This window comes from Peromyscus maniculatus, chromosome 20 (genome assembly GCF_049852395.1).
Source record: "Peromyscus maniculatus bairdii isolate BWxNUB_F1_BW_parent chromosome 20, HU_Pman_BW_mat_3.1, whole genome shotgun sequence".
Classification (NCBI taxonomy): Eukaryota; Metazoa; Chordata; class Mammalia; order Rodentia; family Cricetidae; genus Peromyscus; species Peromyscus maniculatus.
Genome location: NC_134871.1, coordinates 58527135 through 58542743, shown reverse-complemented (window position 1 = coordinate 58542743; position 15609 = coordinate 58527135). Strand labels below are relative to the sequence as shown.

General features: G+C 44.4%; 1 protein-coding gene across 5 annotated transcripts in view; it reads right to left on the bottom strand.

The window, feature by feature from the left end:
* Nucleotides 1–4284: 4284 nt before the first annotated feature.
* Nucleotides 4285–15609, bottom strand: part of Mov10l1 (Mov10 like RNA helicase 1) — a 73100-nt gene continuing 61775 nt past the window's right edge. For 3 of the 5 annotated variants that reach the window (XM_042264632.2, XM_076556556.1, XM_076556558.1), the window contains 4 exons: nt 6040–6147; nt 5102–5239; nt 4836–4955; nt 4285–4647 (listed from right to left, as the gene is read on the bottom strand). In XM_042264632.2, the coding sequence (XP_042120566.2) occupies nt 4860–4955; nt 5102–5239; nt 6040–6147 (342 nt within the window). In that variant the 3' untranslated portion in view covers nt 4285–4647; nt 4836–4859. The remainder of the gene's footprint in view (nt 4648–4835; nt 4956–5101; nt 5240–6039; nt 6148–15609) is intronic. The other 2 variants (XM_042264633.2, XM_076556557.1) reach the window with 1 other exon arrangement.

Sequence of the window (15609 nt, the reverse complement as noted above, 5' to 3'; positions counted from 1 at the left end):
CCTTTATTTTCCAAATGTTTCCTTTGTTAACTAATTGTGCATGCCTCCCCAAAGGCTCTATCTATTCACTCTGAGAGCCTTATTAAAAAAAAAAAAAATTATGTGTATGGGTGTTTTGCCTTCATGTATGTATATGTACCACCTGCATTTGGTGGACACAGAGGCCAGAAGAACTCCCTGGGGCTGAGGTTACAGACCTTATAAGCCACTACGTGGGTGTTGGGAATTGAACTCAGGTCCACAGATTTTCCCCCAGCATCCATGGCTACTAACAACAGTCTGCAACCCCAGTTCCAGAGGATGGGATCCTCCTGCTCTCTGCACACACTGTACTAATGTAGTGTACAGAATACATGCAGGCAAAATGCCCATATACATAAAATAATAAAGACAAAACCAAAGAGTTTAAATGGAGTTGCCCAATAATGGGGCAACAATGCCCCTACTAGACACCAGAGGCTGACAAATAAAAAGCCCTGTGGAGTTGTTGGCCACTCAATTTCCATAGATACCAAAATATTACACTGTTCTTGGTTACACTACCATTGTTCTTGGTTATCCTTCAGAACCTGATAGTGAGACCCTAGTGCTGGACATACCACAGACTCTAGTCATGGGATATGGAGACATTAAGCAGGTACTGACTTGGAAGCTCCATCCTGACTGGCTAACTTTCACAGTGCTATAAGGTGCTGAGTACACTATGAGGGGAGAAGATTCAACACGGGGGTCTTAGCCAGCTGTGCACCCTACAAGCTGTAATGACTGGCCTGCTGTGCCATGCCCACTGATGTAATAGTGGTGAAAACAGCATGGGAGTAACCAACCATTCTGATTGGATTTAAGTCCCACTCCACAAGGTGAACCCCATACCTGGCAACCATTGTTGGGCCAAGATGGGTCACAGGCTCTGAGAGATCCCACTACTATTATTCTGCTAACTGAACATAATAATCTGATTAATTAATGCACCTTCCCACCCTCATCAGTGAAGCTCCTATTTGCAGTAGGTGGTGATTAACACAGAGATCCACAACTGGCCAAGATGTAGAAAATAAGAGACTGTGGAATGCTCAGCCCTAAATTAAGACATGTACATCACATCCTGTCTCCCAAGGCTCAGGGATCCTTGCTGAAGAGGGGGCAGGGAGAGTTTTAAGAGCCAGGTGGTGGATGAGTACAAGGAAATAGTGTCCTCCAGACACACCAGGGCAGCTGCACATGTGAACACACATCAATTTGACAGCATTAGTCAGTCCCTTGCAAGCTCACTCTAGACCAAATCTCAGCATGGAAAGAAGCGTTAGACATGAAGTTTTACCACTAGCCAGGGAGCTAGTGGCAGTTGATAGAGTTGATAGCTGCCGAGGAGTCCGTTTACTTTAAGAATGTTGCCCTGGTAAATGGACCACATTCCAATGGAAGGCTACACATCCAAGACATGGGCTGCACAATTGGATTTGATGGGTGAAGGGAGGGGACAACGTTGGGTGGGTAGAGTGAGGGGTAGATCTAGGAGGAATTAGGGAAGGGTGAAAAATCATCAAAATACATTGTATGAAATTCTCAAAGAACTAAAAACAACAACAAAAGGCCTCATTTGGACTATTGCAAGATGCATTTCCAATTTAATTTTACCTCCATGTTTAGTTTTTATGAAAATTGGCAACATTTTGATTAGGCACTGACCTGACTTTAAGAATGATAATTCAGGTGCAACTCTTGTGTCAGGTTCAGCTTCATGGGATTGCCAATCAACTAGTCCTATATTCTGAGAAGAGGTGAGCTGAGCAAGCAGAGGTCATTCCACACAACACACAACTCCATTTTCAATGTCCTGAGCAGCAGCACAGGGCCATCCCTCCACTCCTGCTCGGGAACTGCCGCTTCAGAATGAGGCCAGGTGCCTTCTAGGGTCAGGAGTATCAAGTGTTTGCTTGGGCTTCCTGGTCAGAGCTCATCACTGTCTTCTGGGACCATAGGTGATGAATGTGAAATCCATTTTGAGGACACAACAGAAAATATGTGCCAAAAAAGAAAGAAAACTCACATTTTCTTCCCAACTGACCTATGAGCATAGTGTTTTATACTGGGGTTTAAATCCAGAGAGTGGAAATACAGGCTCGAGGGGAAAAGCATCATTTCTAGCTTTGGAGGATGTCCTTTTGGTAGACAATGGTGGTGTAAAATGTTAGCATGTTTTCACCTCACACGAGGCACTGATAGGTGGCTCTGTTTTGCTGTGGCATGGCAAAATTTACAGTATGCTTGGAATGACATTTTAAGTCGCCTTTTAAAAATGAGAAACTGGGGCTGGAAAGAGAGCTCTGTAGTTAAGAGCACTGGCTGCTTTTAAAGAGGAACCGGGTTTGGTTCCTAGAACCCACATGGATTGTAACTCGAGAGGATCCTACACCATCTTCTGGACTCTGCTGGCACTGCACATAAAATACCATATACATAAAGTAAGAATAAGTAAAATCTAAAAGAAAAATGTAGGTAACTTAAAAATAAGCAAGGAAACACATTTTCTATTTCCTCTAAGGGCTATGACCGAGTCTGAAGTCTGTCTGTGCCTACCTGCCTACAGGCACTGCTGGTCCTTGCTTGGCAGGTGGTCACACTGGTCTGAGTAGTGTTGTCATCCTTGAGAGCAGGGCCTTCTGTACTCCGTATTTTCGGTGGCTTCCTTCCCTCACCCTGATTATCCAGGCTGCTGCCTGCTCTGTGTAAGGTCCTGTACAGCGATCCCCTCCTGGCTTCTATTCCTGACTGGGATGCTGCTCATCTCAGCCCATCTTGCCTCTGCCTCTGACCCCATCACTCTCACTCCAGAGATCCCCTGAAGTATGTGCCCTACACCTGTCTCAGCTACAGAACGTTCAGTTCAAGCTGGAGCAGATGTGGTTAGCCCTGAGCTGGATGGGTATTTCTGAGGTAGAAGAGTGCTGAGGCCCATGGGTTCATGACTAAGCTTAGCTGGATGCTCAGGTGACTAGGTCATGTCACTGATGGACATCCCAGTCACTGGCCACCTTTCTGGGACCTGCTAGCTACCTCCTGGTGTTAGCCCTGCCATTGCTCCTGCCTGCATGGCCTCTCTGGGTGGCCACACCGCAATTGAGTTTTGATCTGAGGCAGAGGATGACACAGATGTGGACAGGACACCAAAGAGGCCTGACAGCAATTAAGCTGAAAAGACTCAATGGGGGGCAAGCTCCCTGACTTTAGAGGGCAGCACCTTCAAAAATCCAGAGAAAGATGTGTTCCTGGCTAGGGCCCCAGAGGCCATGGGCAGGATGAAGGCTGTGGTCTTTCCTGGGATGGGAAGGGCTGATAAAGGGCTGTGACTACTGCTGATAACACCACCATGCCTGCTGAGAGGAGACTGGGGAAAGTTGGCTGGAGGCTGCTCTCAACTCCACCCAAAGCCCCCCATCTAAGACTCTCCATTCTCTGCCTGAGGAAAGTGCCTTGTCCACTGTGGTCCTGAGGTAGTAGAGGCCCTTGAAATTTCTGTGAGGATTATCCCTGTCCTCCTCACCTCTGTGCTCCATCGAGCCAGGTGCAGTCCCTGGGGGTGGAGGGAGACCACTGTAATAGGATGGGTGCAGTGTGGGGTCTCTCCTGCACCAGGACCTGGGCAGATGGGCTCCATCAGCCTGTGGAGTAAGGAGCGCTGCAGGACTGAAGGGGGAAAAACCCTCATCAGGGACGGTCCTCACCTGCACAGAGGGAGGGCTAACTCCAGGCTGCTCACCTCGGGCTCTGAAAGAGGCAGCCTCCACGTGCAATTTTCTCGGCAGCAGTACCACATCACCTGTGCTGGCCCCTCCTAAGCCAGGGGAGGAAGCTTGGTGAATTTTACTTCTTTGCTTAGGGCCTCTAGAGCACAGACTTGCAAGTCCAGTTTAGCCCATCGAAGAGCCTGTCTCACCCAACCAGGAAGGCTCTCAGACGTTGGCATCTACTTGAATACAGGGACAGGCCAGAGAGGGCAGGACAGGCCCTGACTGACTGCCCCTTTCCAGAAATACGGGGTCTACATGGGCCTGGTTCCACCCAACACCCTTCTCAGTCCTCAGGTGCTACAACACAGCCAGCTGTGGCCTGTAGTTCTCAGGTGAGTGGAGCTGGTGGCCTTTCCTGCTGTTTCATACACATCTACATCAGGACAGAGCAGTTGATGGTGGAGCCAACTCCAGAGATTGTAGCCAGCAGGGTGCAAATCAAAGACAAGACCCTTATCACTGGAACAGGTGCATTCAGAGACAGAAAGGGGTTTGGGGTTACTGGAATGTTTATTTGGGGGGAGGGTAGTGGCAGTGACTGCCCACTGGCAGAAACAAACTGTTGTGAACCAAGGTCAGTACAAGGAAGCAAGAGAAGCTCAGCTGACTCAGTGGTCCCATCTACACAATGTTCAGTCTTGAGACCAGGAAGCCACAAGAGTTATAGAAGACCGAAGCATGTCTGGATCTAAGGGTCCACAGGGTGAGGCGCAATGTCTCCCTGTTGCAGCTGCTGTATATCAACGGGCCAGACTCATCTGTGTCCCACAGAAACCGACACTGCCATCTAGCAACAGCTTGAGCAGAGAAGTGAGCACATGGAGCCACACACTTTCCTCCACGGTGCTTTGTTTACCTGTTCAGGTACACAAGGGTAGGGTGAGATTGACCACTAAAGTCCAGGACAGTGTCTGCTGCAGCCCAGGGGTCAGGAAAAGTCAAAAAAGCATCCAACCTGGTCCTGAGGCTTCAGTGGGTTTGGGTGCATGGGGTCCTGAGGGAGAACCAATACAGGAGGGTTGGGGAGTCCTAAAGCCAGCCCACCTTTTAGGAAGTAGACAGGAGTGCTCACTTTTGGAGAGCCTGCAGTTCTGGAGGTAGATCACAGCCTGTGTAGACACCATTGCTAACACTGTATTCTAGCAGCGCTCCAAAACAGGGATCCTGATGAAAACAGGAGAGCCAAATGAGTGAAGGCCCAGAGTTTCCTGGTGCCGGGGCATGTCTGACTTCAGAAGTCATTTCCTGCAACCTGCATCCTTCCCTTCCTCCATCAAGACCATGGCAGCCCAGGGTTCTGGCAAACTCACTCTGACAAGCACATGAGGGTTTCCCAGAACGATCAGCAATGCTTTGGGTCTTGTGATTGCAACATTAAATCTTTTTGAATTGGACAAGAAACCCAAAAAATAACGGTCATCTTCAAATCTATCTTCATTTGACCGTACCTAAAAGACACAAAGATGAATAAAAATAGTATTTTAAGGTTTTTTTTTCTTGGTACACAAAAACAGAAAGGTCAATAAGCAACATGACCTTATTTGTGTTTAAAAAAATGAGACAGGCTGATACCAGCACTATTCTGTCTGCAGACAGGGAGACCCCCAGATGCTAACAGGTTATATCTAGGTAGATGGTCTTAATTTTCTTTTTTGCATCTGAATTTTCTATCAGCAATTAGCATGTATTTGCAATGGTGATACTTTAAAAATTAGAAGACAAAGGTTTGAAAGTTAAGCTGTCCTTGTGTAGTGGTGTAAAAGCCACTGCTGGGGGCTTCTTTTGGAATCTGCTCCACTCTGCTCTCAAGCTGTCTGTCTTTCACTGTCTTTTTTTCTTTCTTTTGTTTTTTTTGAGGCAGAGTGTCACTATGTAGCCCTGGCTGTCCTGGAACTCACAGGGGGGCTTCAAAGTCAAAGAGATCTGCCTGCCTGCCTCTGCTTTCCAAGTGCTGGAATCTAAGGTGTGTGCAACCACAGCTCCTTTTCACTATCTTATTCTTCCTCTATGCACTGGCTATTTCTGCCTAGAGCATTTTTACTTGGGCTCCTGATCTTTAGGCTTTCCTTAAACATTATACTACAGTCACTTTTGGAAACACATGAGTCTAGTAGGAGAGTCTCTAGCCTGTGGTCCAGTCTGTTACACTGTAGATCAGGTCCTTCCATTTCATTTGAATGTATCTATCGCTCATTAAATAACCATCAATTTCAAGCACATGTCAGCTGGCCACAAACAGAGAACTTACAGTGGAAATGACAATGACCAAGTACTCTTGCCCCTGGAACTCCTCGACTGAGCCAACCTTTATGTCAGTCAAGTCCACATTTCGCAGAAGGATTTTTATTTTCTCCACCTTTAAAACAGGTTAGAAGATTAAAAATAACATTGTAAAAATCAAGATATATACCTATTACAGTGAAACCAAATACTATTATGGTTTGGGTCTGAAATGCGCTCCCTCTCCCCACTCATACTTTGAGCACTTGGTCCACAGTTGGCGGCGCTATTCTGGGAAACTGTGCAGCTTTTAGAAAGTGGGGCTCGGTTGGCAGAAGTAGGTTTCTGAGGGCTGCTGAAGGCCTTTCTCGCTCTGCTTCCTAGTTCTGTGATGTGAACAGTCTCTGCCACAGTTCTGCTGCCATGAGTTAGGCTAGTCACCATGTCTTTCCCACTATGATGGACTGAAACCCTCTGAAATCATCAGCCAAAATAAGTCCTCCCCTCCCCTTCGAGCTGTTTTGTCAGAGTCTCTAAGTGACATGGAATAACTAACATAGGAAACTGGAATGAGAGAAGTGTGGCCATTGCTATGACTACACCTGACCGTGTCAATCTCGGGCTTTTGCAGCTGGTTTGCAGGAGGACTTTAGGAACATTTTGGAGCTGTGGGCTACAGTAGTGTTAGCATGCTGTAAGCACATCTTAATGGATGATTATGTTGGAGTTTAGAAGAACAGAATGTTACAATTATGGACAGTTCCATCAACTAGGGATCAAGCATTCAAAAATATGAGCCTATAGGGGCCATTCTCATTCAAACCACCACAGATGCCCTAAAGTACATCTCCTCACTGTCTGCCATCACACTGTGGTCTTGTTGCACTGTGGTGATCCAGACTGCTTTTGTAGCCTAAACTTAGTGGGGCTCTGCTGTGGTTTACAAATCTTTGCTCTAGCAGGAGAACCTCAGCTCTTAATGATGACTCAAATTCAATGTTTCAGTCTTTAGCATTTTTGCTGTGATATATTTGTCCTATTAAATGTATTTTTAATTATTCAAACCCTTCTTCAGACCATGTGGGGACATGCAGGACATTTGAGAAATATGTTCTAAAAAAGTTACAGTTGCTTGATCACAGTGACACACACCATTCTCAGATCATACCTCTGTAGCTAGGCACCCTTGATGCCAATGTAAAGGTCCCAATGGGGGTGTTGGGTGTTGGAGAATTCAGTCTGTCTTTCTGGCTCCTTCCAGCAGGGCTACACAGGAGCAGTTGCTCCAGCTTTGTGACAAGTGGTCATTTGAGTAATGATTTTTCCTTTCTTTTTTTTTTTTTTTCTTCAAGACAGAGTTTCTCTGGGTAGCCTTTGCTGTTTTGGAACTTGTTCTGTAGATCAGGCTGGCCTGGAACTGGCTCTGTAAAGCAGGCTGGCCTCAAACTCCAGAGATCCACCTGCCTCTGCCTCCCGAATGCTGGGATTAAAAGCATGTGCCTCCACTCTGACAAACTGGTTTCTTGCTTCAGCAGATATGACCATCAATGCAAAGGTTAACTGCTTTCTCTTGGCAAATGACTGACACTTACGTGAAGAGTTGTATATGCCCATATGTGAGACATTCTGAACTGAATATGGGGATAATAAGGTCAGACAGAGTGATGGAAAGATGACTCAGTGGTTAAAAGCACTGGCTACTCTTCCCGATGACCCAGGTTCAAATTTCCAGCACCCAAATGAAGGCTCAGAACCATGTGTAACTCCAGTCCCAGGGAATCTGACACCCTATTCTGGCCTCCTGAGACAGCAAGTAATCATGTGGTATACAGACATATATGCAGGCAACATACTTGTACATATTAAAAATCATTAAATAATAAAAAATACTGAGGGTATTTTTAAAAAGGTAGTATAAGAGGATATGGATGTAGTTCAATGGTTCAGTCCTTGACTACCATGCACATACCCTGTTTGATCCCTAGCCCACAAAACAAAACCCTTAGTATTTAAGAAGCATATGTGAGCACTTGGGAGAAGGAGGCAGGATGATCATGAGTTTGAGGCTGGCCTGGGCTACAAAATGAGTTCTAGGCCAGTCTGAGATCCACAAAGAAACTGTATCTCTAAAAACCAGAAGCTATAAAAGAGATACCTTGATAGAGAGAGCCATTATGGGGTTAGGAAGAAACCTGGTGCTAGGGAAATTCCCAGGAACCCACAAGGATGACTCCAGCTAAGACTCTTAGCAATAATGGATAGGAAGCCTGGAGTGGCCTTCTCCTGTAATCAGATTGGTGACTAACCTAACTGTCATCATAGAACCTTCATCCAGTAAGTGGTGGAAGCAGATGCAGAGATCCACAGCCAAGCACTGGGCAGAGCTCCTTGATTCCAGATGAAGAGAGGGAGGAGAGATTGTATGAGCAAGTGGGGGGGGGCAGTCAAGATCATGATGGGGAAACCCACAGAGACAGTGGAAGCTCATGGACTCTGGACTGACAGCTGGGGAGCCTTCATGGAACCGACCTAGGCCCTCTGGATGTGGGTGATAGTTGTGTGGCTTGGTCTGTTTGTGGGGACCTTGGAGTGGGCCTAAGGTTTATCCTTTGTGCACTAACTGGCTTTTTGGAGCCCATTCCCTATGGTAGGATGCCTTGCTCAGCATTGATACAGCAGGAAGGGCTTGGTCCTGCCTCAACTTGATATGCCAAACTTTGCTGACTCCCAATGGGAAGCCTTACCCTCTCTGAGGAGTGGATGAAGGGTGGGGTAGAGGGCACCAGAAGGAGGAGAGGGAGGGGGAACTGTGGTTTGTATGTAAAATGAAAAATAAAATGGTTTGAAAAACTGTAAACAACAAACAAACACCAGAAGCCAGAGAGAGGACTCAGCAAGTATGAGAACTGGCTGCTCTTCCACAGGATCCAGAATTGAATCCCAGCACTCACAAAGTGGCTCACAAGCATCTAACTCCTGTTCCAATGCCTCCACAAGCACTACGTGCATGTGGTGCAGAGACACACATGCAGGTAAAACACCCATACACATAAAATAAAAATCAATCTTTAAAATAAACAAGCAAACACTAACAGAAGGAGTCTCTCAGACTCCTGGTCAGTCCCCTGAAAATGAGTTGAACACAGAGACCCTGAAGTAATCTACTATGCTGGACAGCTGTGCAGTGATCAAGGTCAGTGTGGAAGACCTGGAAAGCTGTTCAGCCTACATCAGTGCAATCTTGAGGACCAAGCTGAGCCTCAAGGACAGGTTGATGGCATGTGGCACTGGGCCAGCCTGATGTCACATCATCTGTTTCCCCATGGATATCTACTAGTATCCTTGTAGGGCTTTAGGTCCAAACAAGATCTAGGCAAGATGGTGACAACTGAGTAAGGAGACACAAATCTACTCCCACGAAGCAAACACACACTTGCACATTCAGTGTTCTGGAAATAATTACAGTCTAACAAGTGTTAATGCAACTCAACTTTGGGTAAGAACAGTGTGAGTCTGTGCTCTGGTCTGTGGGCTCTTCCATCTGGCTGTAACCTCGGAGGCAAGCAGGCATGGAGAGCTAAGAGCTCCACTCATTGGGCTGGAAAGATGGCTCAGCTATTAACAGCTAAGCTCACAACCAAAAACAAAACAAAAACCAACCAAACAAAAACAAAAAAACTCAACAAACAACAAAAACAAGAAAAAATTAGTTAGGTTCCCAGCACCCACAGCCATCTCTCCTGCTTAAAACCAACAAACAAAGAAAAAAAGACCTCGAGGTGGGGATGAATGTATTACTGCCTGAGGCTGTGTTCATGGCAGAGGAGACACAAAAGAGCCTAGTGGGAAGCAGCAGTTTGGGAAGATTCAAATGGCCTGAGGTCTGCACTGAAAGGCACCTGAGGGTATATATTTAGTGAATGGCAGAGATACCCACTCAAGATGATGAGCACGGCCACTGCCGAGAGCTGGTGACCCACTAAGCTGGGCTTGTAGTCCCCCAGAAGCCATGTTTAAAAACAAAGAAAATAAAACTCAACAGAGACACATACCAGAAAAAATAAGATGCCACAGAGTGGAGGCAGCTATGACCCAAAGAAGCAAGTAAGAATAAAGCACAATCTTCAGAGTGGAGTTCAGAACCCAAAGTTACCGTGTTTACTAAAATTTCAAGTTCTCAACAATAGTTTAAAAACATTCAAGGGAACTGAAAATGTGACCCACACACACTCAAGAAAAAGGGCATAAGGGAACCAGGAGTGTTTGCAGGTGTTGGATCTAGCAGAGCCTTCAGGGACATTATTACCAATGTGTCTCATAACTTGAAGATGCCACATTAAAAAACCTTATGTGCAAATGCCACAGCAGAGATTCTAGTAAGAACAGAAATGATAAAGATCCAGCCGAGATTTTACAGTTCAAAATCTGAGCTGATAAATTACTAAAAGATACCCAACAGTGGTATAAAAAAAGAGTGAAGTTAAGCCAGCTAAGGTGACTCTGGTCTTGTAATCTTAGAATTTGGGAATCTGAGGCAGGAGGACTGCTATGAGTTCAAGGATAGCCTGGGTATAAAGTGAGACTGTTCCAGAAACAAATGACAAGCAAGGATAAAACTTAAAACAGACCCACAGAAACTGTCTAACAACCCGAAGAACAGATCAAGCCCACAGTGTGGAAGAAGGAGCAGAAAAAAGTATTTAGAAATACTGGTCCAAACTTCCAGAATCTGATGAAAAATCATTTATGGATCTATGAAGCTCAACACCCTCCCAATGAGATAAGCACTAAGAGATGCACTACCAGATGCATTACAGAAAACGCATGAAACACATGGGTACTTCCTACTCAGGTGCTGAGCACAAAGAGAGGGATGACATGCTCTGTCCCATCCCACTGGAGGATGGTGTCCCAGCCATTAGTGGAGTCCTGAAGCCAGCAGACCATACTTTGAAAAGGAAGGTGAAGACATACAACTTAAATCACTGAGGACCTAAGGTGAGAGGAGAAAAAGGGAAAAAAAGGGAAGAGGAAAGGTGGGGAGACAGAGAGAGAGACAGAGAGACAGAGAGAGAGAGAGAGAGAGAGAGAGAGAGAGAGAGAGAGAGAGAGAGAGAGAGAGAGAGAGAGAAGACAGGGAGGTTATTTAGCTGGAAAAAGTAAAATACTGTGTGCATGGTATGTGTGTGTGTTGTGTCTTGTGTGTGTGTGTGTCTGTATGCATGTGTACAGCGGTCAGATGACAACCTGAGGTGTTGGTCCTTCCTTCCACCTTGAGGTAGGGTCTTTGGTTGTTTGCCACTGTTTGCTGGATAGATCAATTTAGATGGTCCCAAAGTTTCTGGGGATTCTCTTGTCTCTGCCTCCCATCTCACTACAGGAGCACAGGTATTACAGGTTTGTGTTACTGTGCTTGGCTTTATCTAGGTTCTGGGGATTTGAACCCAGGTACTCATGTTTATGCAGCTATGTTTAGCACTTTACCCACTGAACCACCTCCCTGGCCCCAAATATTACTTATTTATTTATCCATGGGTGGCATGTCCATGTTATGGCATACACATGGAGGTCAAAGGACAACTTGTGGGGATTGGTTCTCTCCTTCCATCATGTTGTCCTTGGAATTGAACTCAGGTTATTAAGCTTGGCAGCAAGTGTTTTAACCTGATGAACCATTTTGCCAACCCCAAAATATCACTATTAGTAATAAATGGTAATTTAAGTAGTGAACAAGAACATAAAAATGTTTATCCTTGAGCTGGAGAGATGGCTCAGTAGTGAAGAACACTTGTTACTTTTGCAGAGGACCGGACACGGACAGGATTGACAGACTGATAGCTCTTTCTCGATTCAGTTGCCAGCACCCACTCACAACCACCTGTAACTCCAGTTCTAAGAGCTCTGATGCTCTCTTCTGGATTCCAGACATACATATGATACATAGACAATAATACAGACAAACACTCATACATAAAATAAAAATGAATCTTAAAAAAAAAATGTTTAGCCTCAAAAAAAGTCCAGCCAAATACATGGACTTGTTTTTAAATGGAATTGCTTTGAGTTTCTCTCCATTTAATTTGATACTGGCTATAGGCTTGCTGTAAACCGCCTTTATTGTGTTTGGGTATGTCCCTTGTATCCCTGATCTCTCCAAGACTTTTATCATGAAGGGTGTTGGATTTTGTCAAAGACTTTTTCAGCATCTAATGAGATAAATCATTTGTTTTTTTTTTCTTTTGGTTTGTATATATGGTAGACTATACTGACAGATCTTCCCATGTTGAACCATCCCTGCATCTCTGGAGTGAAGCCTAACTTGAACATGGTGGATGATCTTTTTGATGTGTTCTTGCATTTGGTTTGATAGTTTTTTATTGAGTATTTTTGATTAATGTTCATGAGAGAAACTGGTCTGTAATTCTTTTTCTTTGTTGAATCATTGTGTGGTTTGGGTATCAGGGTGACTGTGGCCTCCTCATAAAATGAATTTGGCAATGTTCTTTGCATTTCTATTTTGTGGAATAATTTGAGGATTATAATATATATATTTGGTAGAATTCTGCACTAAAAGCATTTGGTCCTGGCTTTTTTTGGTTGGGAGACATTTTTTTTTGGGGGGGGTGTTTCTAGACAGGGTTTCTCTGTGAAACAGTTCTGGCTGTTCTGGAACTCAACTCTGTAGACCAGGCTGACCTTGAACTCACAAGAGATCTGCCTGCCTCTGCTTCCCGAGTGCTGGGATTAAAGGTGTGTGTCACCACCGCATGGTGGTTGGGCGATTTTTAATGATTGCTTCTATTTCCTTAGGGGTTATAGGTCTATTTAAATTGTTTATCTGATCTTGGTTTAACTTTGGTAAGTAGTATCTATCAAGAAAATTGTCCATTTCTTTTAGATTTTCCAATTTTGTGGAGTATAGGTATGACCTAATGATTCTTTGCATTTCCTTGGTGTCTATTGTTATGTTCCCCTTCTCCTTTCTGATTTTGTTAATCTGGATATTCTGTTAGTTTGGATAAGGGTTTGTCTATCTTGTTGATTTTCTCAAAGAATCAACTCTTTGTTTCATTATTTGTATTGTTCTGTTTTTATTTTGTTGATTTCAGCCCTGAGTTTGATTACTTCCTGTTGTCTACTCCTCTTTGGTGTGTTTGCTTCTTTTTGTTTCTAGAGCTTTCAGGTGTGCTGTTAAATTCCTAGAAAGAGATCTCTCCAATTTCTTTATGAAGGCATTTAGTGCTATGAACTTTCCTGCTGTGGGATGTCTTTCTGTATGCTGTGAATATGTGTTGCTCTGATTGGTTGATAAATAAAGCTACATTGGCTTATGGCAGGGAAAGATGGAGCCAGGCAGGAAAATCCAAGAGAGATAGGAAAGAAAGGAGAGTGGGGCAGACGCTGCCAGTCACGGCCAGGAGAAGCAAGATGTAAAGTACTGGTAAGCCACAAGGCAAGGTATAGATTTATAGAGATGGGTTAAGATATAAGAGCTGGATAGCAAGAAGCCTGCCATGGCCATAGATTGAAAATAAGCCCGTGTGTGTTTATTTGGGTCTGAGTGGCTGTGGACCAGGCGGGACACAGGAAAATTTTCAACTACACTTTCCTGTTAGTGCCACTTTCATTGTGTCCCATAAGTCTGGGTGTGTTGTGCATTCATTTTCATTGGATTCTACAAAGTCTTTAATGACCCAGTCGTCATTCAGGGGAGAGTTTGTGTTTCCATGAGTTTGTAGGCTTTCTGTTGTTGAAATCCAGCTTTAATCTGTGGTAGTCTGATAGGAGACAGGGATTTCAATTTTCTTGTGTCTGTTAAGACTTGCTTTGTGGCTGAGTTGGAGAATGTTCTGTGAGGTGCTGAGAAACAGTATATTTATTCTTTTGTGTTTGGGCAAAATGTTCTGTAGATCTTTGTTAGGTCCACTTCATTCATAACTTCTGTTAGCTCCATTATAGTTTTTGTTTCAATTACCTGTCCATTGGTGAAAGTGGGGTACTGAAGTCTCCCACTATTAATATGTGAGTGAGGTTCAATTAAGCTTTAGTAATGTTTCTTTTGCAAATGTGGGTACCCTTGCATTTGGGGAATAGATGTTAAGAATTGAGATGTCATCTTGCTGGATTTTTCCTTTGATAAATATTTAGTGTCCTCCCCCATCTTTTTTGATTTATTTTGGTTGGAAGACTCTTTTGTTAGATATTAGAATGGCTACATCAGCTTGCTTCTTGCATCCATTTGCTTGGAAAATCTTTTTCCAACCCTTTACTCTGAGTTAAGGTCTAGTTTTGATGTTGAGGTATGTTTCTTATTTGCAGCAGGATGGATCCTGTTTTTGTATATATTCTGTTAGCGTGTCTTTTGTTGTTGTTCCAGACAGGGTTTCTCTGTGTAGCTTTGGAGCCTGTCCTGGAACTTGCTCTGTAGACCAGGCTAGCATTGAATTAATAGAGATCTGCCTGCCTCTGCCTCCTGAGTGCTGGGATTAAAGGCGTGCACCACCACTACCTGGCACCCTGTGTCTTTTTATTGGGGGAATTGGGTTCACTGATATTGAGAAATATTAATGACTAATGATTGTTAATTCCTGTTTTTTTTTATTGTTATTGTTGTTGGTAGTGTGTTTCTCTTCTTTTGGTTTTGTTGGTGTGAGATTATTTCCTGTGTTTTCATGGGTGTAGTTAACCTCCTTGGGTTGGAGTTTTCCTGTAGGGGTCTGATATAGGTCCTCTGCATACAAGTTATTGTTGTGTAGTTTGGTGTTCTTGTGGGACTCCTTACAGTGGGAACAGGGGCTATCTCTGATTCTTTTACATGCTTTTGGGACCTCTTTTCTCCTACTGGGTTGCCTCATTCAGCCTTAATATGAGGGAAAATGCCTCGTTTTATTGTAACTTGATATGCTATGTTGGGTTGATATCCCAGGAGGCCTGCCCTTTTCTGAAGGGAAATGTAGAAGTGGATCTGGGGGAGAGGTGAGGTTTGGGAGCTGGGAGGAGAGGAGGGAGGGGATGTAATATATGAGAGAAGAATAAATAAAAATGAAAAAATATATAGACTTGGACTTGTGAGTCAACTGCACTACAGTGTCAAGATGGAGGATGCTCTGTTTCCAGACAGTGGTGTGGCCAATGACCCCAAACTTACCAAGGAGGAAAGACAGGCCAGCATCAAATGGCTGTTTGCTCTTAATCAAGGTACTGCTATCTCTGTGCCACCAGGAGAACTACATACTCACTCTCACCTCTTGCCCCACTTCAGAAAAAAGGCTTTCCTAACACAGGTCAGCATGTTCTTAACCAACTGCCTGTGCAGTCAACCTTTTGTTTGCAGCTCTAGGGCCTCACCCCCAAGCTTTGGTGGCCTGTGTATCACAGGGGCAAGAACTCAACTACTGAAACTCATGTTTGGTATGGAAGGCACCTCTACCCACAGTCCAGCTTCAGAACAGGTAAATACACATGGACAGTTTCTGGTTGTCACAATCTATAGAGCACTGTATAGGGCCAGCAATGCTGGCTGCCCCACAATCCTTTTTTGTGGAAGGGTCACCCTCACAAATGCCAGCAACATTCATTACCTTTGAGAAATACTGGC